This window comes from Phoxinus phoxinus, assembly GCF_949152265.1.
Source record: "Phoxinus phoxinus genome assembly, chromosome: 18".
Taxonomy (NCBI): Eukaryota; Metazoa; Chordata; class Actinopteri; order Cypriniformes; family Leuciscidae; genus Phoxinus; species Phoxinus phoxinus.
This window is the reverse complement of record NC_136893.1, coordinates 12,948,349-12,956,806: the sequence shown is the minus strand read 5'-3', so window position 1 is coordinate 12,956,806 and position 8,458 is coordinate 12,948,349. Positions and strand designations below refer to the sequence as shown.

Here is an 8,458-nt window from a genome sequence, read left to right as displayed (position 1 = left end):
CAACATTGAAAATGAAAGACAAAATGAAAATAAATACAGTACAAAACAGTTAATCCAAACATATGCAACAATATGCTGGAGAGGTGCAAAAGATAACAAATATAGCAATGCAGCGTAATTCTATTTAATTCCAGTAATCAATAATCCACACTAATTTGTGCACTAAGGAAGAGTTCAAGACCTGTATGCTTCTATGTGAATCTATAAGGCCATAAGTGACTTTGGCCCAATAAAATTCAGGAATGTTAAAAAACTGTCACACTCCTTGTTTTCCATTAAAAATGAAAAGGGGGAAAAAAAACTACCGTCAGAGGCTTTTTTTTTTCTCAGCAAAGGCGAATATGGAAAACAACATGACAATGCTTGTAAATTCTACACTGAAAGCTGTACGGTGAGAATTCAAACAGCACACCATGATCATCTGGTCCAGACTAGTGTCTACTATAACTATTCATGGCAATTCAACTCATTTTGAAACCAAGACGAGCATGATTAGAGATATACCGTAAGTAATGGTGAAAATGACCAATGAGTTTGTCTTGTGGTTTCAAACAGCCAAGTGTAAATGCAGAGACTACATGTGTCAATCACCGATAAAATGGAAGAGAAATCAAAGGTGCAGTGGAAAGCTTAACAGTACACAAGGAGATCCATAGTGTTCATCACAATCGAAAGTTAAAGTATGTATGTAGTATTTAGTAGACTGGAGTCAGACTGGTTTACAAAAGCCAGAATACCAACGGGATATGGCTACTATCAATAACAAAAGATCTGACACTCATTAAATTCACATTATCATTTACTTCTGCAGCTGTGGAAGTGAAAATCGCTTCCACATTCTTAAGACTCATTTCCCGTAACAAACTAAGTGATCGACATGTAATGCATTTTCACACACATTTGCATTCGATAACATCGGTTTTCACTACAAGCAAAATGAATGCAGGAGGATGAGGAATGTAGAATTAGGTCATTAGAAATTGTGAGGCCGTACAATGTTTTTACATTGTAATGTTAGTTACAAGTTAATGGCTTACAATTCACTTCTTTACTGCATATTTCTTATACATCTCATTCAATTTAGTAGAATATTCACCAATAATAATAGGAAAAATAATTAAATAACTTAAAAGACCAATGAGTTGTAAAGCAGAAGGATAAGGAATAGGAAATGTAGTGATATGAGACTATCAATTCAGTTTTTGATCGCTAGGTGTGGCAAAGTCAGATTTAATTTCGTACAACCTTATGCATTATTACATACTATCAATATCATATTACATCCTTTGTCCAGGTGTCAAAATGTAGTGTTTAACGGTGAGCGTTTAATAATCGTACTATACTTTTGTCAGTGACACTTTCCTAAAGAACAGGAAGGCTGCTGTTCACATGAAGCTGTTAAATGTCAAAGTGACGACAGTATGCTATCTAACAGTCTGAGGACTGTTGGGGATACATCACGAAAGTGGATGAGAAAATGACGTTTTAAATCTCCTTCAATATTCGAGGAATCGTTCACATGTATGGGCTTCAGTCAAAGACGATATTCAGAGAACAAAAAGACACGTGTGTCACTTCAACAGGATATTTTGCGCAAACGATGCATACTGCGTGTGTAAGAATCTAACGTAGCATGTTGGTGTGAGCCCACTTTGTAGTGCAGAGTTGTGGAATGTGAGCGATAGAGCGTTTGTGTCTGTGTGCTGTAATAGTATCTGAACAGAGACACCGAAGGGGTGTGGACTGGAGACAATGAGCAAAGAGCACTCTGGGAAAGATAAGGCTGGTTGAAAGAGATTTACAACGTCGTTGCATTGTCGATTCTGTTCTGCGTGACCTCTGAACCCAGCCCAGTAAATCCCGTTCAGCCCGCCCCATCTCTGCCCTCCATCTGAACATTGCCTCTCCACTCCTCTGTCACTTCTCCACCCCTCACTGCTCGTCCTCGCCGAAGACGTCGTTCTGTTTACGCTTCATGTTCTCAAAGTCGAAGTCACTGCCTGTCATCCGCTTGTAGATGTCCTTGATGTCGTTACAAGTTGTTTCAAAATGAGTGGTGGCATCGTAGGACCGGGATGCAAATATCTGGAGAAATGACATCAAAACTGGTTATATTTCTGACTGATGCCAAGACGTGCACAAGAATTTAAACAAGAAATGACTGTAAAGACAGTTTTGTTACTGTTATCTAAAACTATGCAATTCGTTTTCATTAACTGCATTTTTTTAAAATATATTTTATGGAAAAACTTGGAAATGTTTTCCGAAATGTTTCTAACTGAGATTAAATAGATTTAAGTTGATTTAAGATTTGATTTAAGAACTAAAATGGCTAAAACTAAAATAAAATTGTATATATATATTATTTTTTTAATGACAAAAGGACATAAAAAAATATAGTATTTATTCACTTTTTTTAACGAGCTTTCATTTTTATAATAGTATATAAAGAATATTAAAATAACACAGCGTGAAGCTGACCTGACTGTCTGTCCCATCATCTGTGGGTTCGTACATGTCACTGATGGCCACAAACCTGTAAAAATAATAATACGAAAAATCATTGCATTTAATGACTGCAGTGCAGTCTGGCGTGAGGACTGTATTTAAAACTAAATAGTCCAATTTTTCAGACCCACGTTATTTGATATGAACTTTATAAAAGATATATACTATAATTTACAAAACTGTATAAAAGCAATATCACACTCGCAGTTGTACTGTGGAACTGAATATTAGTGCTTAAGTTATTAATGTAGTTTGTATTTTACTATAAAACAGAGTATAGAAAGCAAGTAAACTGACTTTTGGTCAATGGGCTCGATGAGTTCCAGAGCTGGTTCGATTTCAGCTTCAGGATCAGAGGTTTCCACAGTGGTGCTTACGATGGCAATGTATTTCCCCTGAGCAGCCACGTTATGGGCGTAGGAGATCATGCAAACATAGATATCTACATGCAAATAACAACAAAATAAGCATGAGCTTTTCATGACATACTTTAGCAGCTCAGGTTATTTTTAAAATGAAAACAGCACCCTCTAGTGGTGTCTGCACAGTAGTGCATACCTGAATGCATATACATCTTGGTTTATCCTGCAAATCATTCTCTGCAAATATTCCCATTTTATACAAGTGACACAAGAATCAACAAGTGTTGTCACTAACCTGATTTGCGGTTAACCTGGTTCTGAGGGATGATGATCTGGCAGGAATTGGCATCATTAGTGTTTTTAATGGGATGGCTGAGGACGCAGATGACCCGGATCACCTGGCCTACTTTGTGCACACGGTCCGCGATGTAGCTTGGGTCACAGATGAGCTGTTTGCATCGGGCAACCTTGGAAAAGAAAATTCATAAATTCTGTCTCAAACTTTTCCAAAGAAAATCCTTGCATTGTCAATTTGTAATAATAAAGTATTTTATTTTATAATTTTTTTCAATAAAAGAAGTTTGTTATATCCAAGTGGTCCGCACACATCCTGAAAAGTGAAGCCAAAACATTTTTGATCGCCCCCTATTGGCTGGCTGCAGTATAGGTCATAAACTCCGCCCTCTCCATGTAAACGACTGGGACATGAGACAAACTTAACAAAAATTGCACTTCAAATATTTTTTTTTTCTCCCAAAGTTGTTTTTTTTTTTGGTCATTTTAGGTAGTTCTTATGACGCTGATATATGTTGAAATGTTCGTTTTAAATGAGATGTAGCGTCATGATTGACAGCTTTGCTTGCGATTGAGTCTGCGGTAGTTTGGGCGGGACCTTGATACCGCGGCTCCACCTCACGATCGCTACGGCACAGACTCTGGCTCCAAATGATGTCATCAGCACAAGATGGCAGCTGCCATTTCTGGGACATTTTGGCTTTATTTTTCTACAGTGGAAGGAAGTGAAGACATGTCGTCTTTACAGTTTATGGTCATATCCCACTTCAAAAACAAAACAAAAAAAGTACCTCTCCTTCTGATTTCACGCCCACCACATGTCCTCCCTCCATCACTATCTCATCCACTGGTTTGTTCAGCATGTATGTTCCTCCATAAATAGCACTTAACCTGGAAGTTCAAAAAGCCCATGTTTAAAACATAAGGGCTTCGCAGTGACACTCAACATGATTACTTGAGAATGATTGGGTGTGAGAGGGGCGACTAACCTAGCAAACCCCTGAGGCAGCTCCCCCAATCCGTACAGGGGGTACAGGTAGGGGCTCTTTCCGTAACGTGCCAGAGATTCACTGTAGAGTTTGATCCTATTGATGGTCTCCAGACACGGCTGCTCCAGGTAACTAGGAGAAATTCAATTCGATACATTTATCATCAATGTAAAATAATGTATTGTTATTTGTTGACATTAAGGCAAGACACAACAGGTGAATAGATAATAGATAACCTTACTTTCCCTGTTGCTTGATCACAGTACAGTACTGCTTGGTATTATAAATATTTTTTGGTTGACATTAGAGTTAATAGGTTTTTACAGGGGGGATTTTGGATATATCTTTTTAATCACTCTATAAATCAGAAAATACTGTAAAAAGAAAGAAAGAAATCACCATCACTGCATCCGTAGCGTGTTGCCTTAAATAATATGTTTTATAAGACTCTTATACACTATTAGGTTTTGTAACACCGGCCACACTTACTCATCTGTCCTGTAGAGGGCCAGGGCATGTCCCGTGAAGTCTACGACGTCCTGTCCTAAGTCAAACTTCTTGTACACTTCTCCCATTGTTGTGAGTTTGGGATCGACACCCTCAAAGGTCTTGGGGTCGTTCTCATCAAAGTTGGCCACAAAAACTAGGAACTTCCGGAAACGTCTCTTCTCAAACATTCCCATTAGGTCTAAGCAACACATGTTTTGTGTAATCTATACAAGTCTGCATTTTTATTATCAAAAACAATTCTTGAGTTATTCCTACAGTCAATATGCAAAACTGTATATATAAAAAAAAATAATAATAAAAAAAAGACTTTTTACTTTAAATTTAAACTTCAATTTAGTGTGTTACTTGCCGTTTCTTTTGTAATAAATTTTTAATTTACAAGCAAAAAAAATTTCTACACCATTTTTTTTCCCAGTGTAGCTGTACTTACTTGAAGCCAGTGCCTCTGTCTCAGTAGAGGGCACTTTGTAGATTTTTCCACCTTTATACACGAAGCTTCCCTCAACCACTTTGAAGTCAAGATATCTGGTCACTTCAGTGTATAGAAGCATCTTAACTAACTGACCTTAAGGAAGATAACAATGACAAAATGTGATTGTGCATCATTATTCAGAAAGTTGATACAGAAAAATTACAGAATTCCATGAATTAAGGGGCAACAATCTAATCCCAAAACATGATTCGAACAATATTCTCACAACAACTATGCTAAAGTATTTTTACCATTGGCCATTAAGAATTTAGGAATAAGGTCCACATTCCAGTCTCTTCCCCGGCCCATTGACTCTGGGGGGCTGTCTGAAATCCCAAATCTCTTATAGAGCTGAGAAAAAAAAGCATGTAAAATGTGAGTGCATGCATAAAAAACAAGGATAAATGCAACATTAAAAAATCCTATGATATTTTTGAAGAGGATTCATATTTCATATATTTTTTTTTTAAATAAGTACATATTCATTTTTTATATTTAAAATGAATATAAATATTAATTAACATAGAATATTAACTTATGTAAAAATACACCTATTTTTATTATACTTTTATTATTCGACAAAACAATCATGTGTGTAAAATCAAGCAAACATGACTAATGAATGACTGTGAAACATCCTCATCCTCACCTCCTCCAGGGGTGTGATAGAGGAACTTTCACCACCATAGTATGGATTTCTGTCCATATGCAAAACTTTCTTCCCATTCACGGACATGATCCCAGAAAGAATACATTCCTACACAAATAAACATAATTCAGTTGAAATAATCTGTGATGGATTTATATATATATATATATATATATATATATATATATATATATATATATATATATATATATATATATATATATATATATTATTCTATTCATCTGCTGAGATGGGCGCGGGTATCTAGCCTTGACTTCCGCGTTGAACACTGGGATGCGACTCACCCCACCCAACTAGTGATGGAAAGTCCGAGTCATTTCCGCGAATCGGTTCCTGTGAACAGTTCTAGCTGTAATGAAGCGGTTCAAAAAGCGGTCCGAATTCTTCTCTGAATCGTTTACGTCATTCTACTGACATCCTAGTGGGGCCAATTTCGTGAAATGATATTATTGTACTTTTGAGAGTTTCAGTTCAGTTTGTTCCAGCCGTGAAAAACAAGTTAGAACTAAATATGATTGATATTTACATTAAACAATACTATAATGTGTTTACATCTTGTCTGAAAAAGTTTTAAATCCAATTGTTTGTGTGCTAAAACTATCATATAATCAAGTTGTAAACATATTTACGTATAAAATAAAAGATTCGGTAGAGGAACCCCTCGGGTAGATTCACTGAAAAGATTCGACTCAAAAGAACAATTCGTTGCCGAATCGGACATCGGTACACCCATCCAGCCGAGCCGCAGCCCAGACCAGCCACAATCATCCATGAGGAAAATAGAGAAACGTATAATGCAAAAACACTTCTGTTTTTTCCCCCCTCGTTCTTTTTATTATTATTAGTAATGCTGCTTTTTGCACGTATTTATCCAATATCAAGTTCTCGTGTCTTTTCAATTTGGCCCTTTAAAATATACCAATAACAAAAAAATCCACTAAACCCTGTCCAAAACGGATGAATTGCAAGCAACATATGAACTAACATCAGTTAAGCACAATACAGCTTCGTCGCGGCGTTGGCGACCCGTAAAAGGCGAAATATGCAATAAACACATATTATCCCCTCTTTCGACGCACGAGCAAACGGGATACCTGATGCCACTCCTTAGAACCAGACACTGAGACGAGAATCAGTCATTACTTTTTAATCACCACCGCTGTCATGTCAATGTAATGATGCGGCCTCAATGGCTTTGAAAATTCTGGGGAAGATGTAATAGGGAAGGATTGCACTTGTATACAGGTAGAAATTACGAGAAATGCTGGCTCACAGTCACAACACACACATATAGTATACAGTACTGGTCCAAAGGATGCGTCAGCAATAGGCCCTCGGGTTCAATCTCAAAGCATCACATCTCTGATAACAGCATAAGCACACGAGCACCAATCGACAATATCTTCATCTGTTTCATGTGAGTCATCAGTGACCTGAATGCGTTACTTACTGTGAGTCCGGTGCCCAATACGATAACATCATATTCCTCATCCATGTTGTATTACAGTGGATCTCCCTTCTTTAGCCAAATTTCCGCTGCAAAAAAATCTGCAAAACGGTGTTGATGCAATGAAATATTTATGCAGAACCAGTCTGTTGTCCTATTACCGACAGTAAAACGAACTCTTTGCAAACAGTTATCGCTCGAATGATTTGATACGTATCACAATTGTTCACTGACTGTGTGGTGCGAGTCGCGACCGGCGAGAACAACCAAAGATGGCCCTGACCGCAGCACGAGCTCCAGCGGTGCGGAGACATTCGCGAAATAATATAGTGCACCTCCCAAAACGGAGATGATCACTGTTGTTCTGAATGTCATCAACCCAAAATTACAAATTAGCCACTTTTGAAGTGCTTCAAAAATATTAGCGACAATTCACATCCCTGGTAGTAGTCTTAAGTTATTTCATTTTCATTTCCCCATCCTACAGCTGATGGCACAGGGCGCTGTCACATTATCACATATCAATCCGCCAACAACACTGAGGATGAAGATTTTCTCAATAAAGCGTGAATTAAAGTGCTGATAATAAAGATGAGAGCTGTTTTAGTGCTCAGGAAACGCAAAGTATTGTTCTATATTAATGTTCATAGTAATAAGTGGTCTGTTAAGATAATCTTTATTAAAATGCAAACATATATGACAGAGGCTGTCAATATTTCAGCCCAATAAAGTGGTCCTGAAAGTAGCCTACAGTGTCGTCCTATTACACTCCAGGTGAAAAATAGCGAGGGCCGACCAAGATTGATTCCTACAGTAAAAGGTATTGTGCAGTTATAATAATTTAATGATACATAATACAAAGAGAACTTTTTTGATAAATAAATAGTTTACAATGTGGTGCAGTCAACTTTTTTTTTTTTTTTTTTTTTTTTACAATTCATGGGTCAACCCAGTCAATGGGTCAACCTAACAATTTATTTTACAATGTACAGCGGAGCACTGCATGCAACTTCTCTTTCTGAGGATAGATAGATAGATAGATAGATAGATAGATAGATAGATAGATAGATAGATAGATAGATAGATAGATAGATAGATAGATAGATAGATGTTAATGATCAAGTTAAATTAAGGATTCTTTTTCCTTTTCAACAACGTTGTCCTAGTGAATAATGAAAATATAGTTTATCCATAAGATCATCTTGC

At 37.0% G+C, this 8,458-nt stretch overlaps 1 protein-coding gene across 1 annotated transcript; it reads right to left on the bottom strand.

Annotated features, from left to right (window-relative positions):
* Positions 1–274: 274 nt before the first annotated feature.
* Positions 275–7,556, bottom strand: gdi1 (GDP dissociation inhibitor 1). Its single transcript, XM_079589250.1, has 11 exons — positions 7,256–7,556; positions 5,785–5,892; positions 5,387–5,486; positions 5,094–5,228; positions 4,643–4,841; positions 4,154–4,285; positions 3,956–4,055; positions 3,166–3,337; positions 2,806–2,950; positions 2,482–2,536; positions 275–2,085 (listed from the first exon to the last, which is right to left on the bottom strand). Exons 1-11 carry the CDS (start codon positions 7,298–7,300, stop codon positions 1,933–1,935), a joined length of 1,344 nt encoding a protein of 447 aa, XP_079445376.1. The 5' UTR covers positions 7,301–7,556; the 3' UTR covers positions 275–1,932.
* Positions 7,557–8,458: the final 902 nt, after the last annotated feature.

Excerpts from the sequence above, each read along its gene's own strand:
- gdi1 (XM_079589250.1), bottom strand. The coding sequence starts at position 7,300 with ATGGATGAGGAATATGATGTTATCGTATTGGGCACCGGACTCACA. Across the intron at positions 2,951-3,165 it reads CCAGGTTAACCGCAAATCAG|ATATCTATGTTTGCATGATC; the intron begins GTTAGTGACAAC and ends ATTTGCATGTAG. Across the intron at positions 2,086-2,481 it reads ATGATGGGACAGACAGTCAG|ATATTTGCATCCCGGTCCTA; the intron begins GTCAGCTTCACG and ends TCATTTCTCCAG.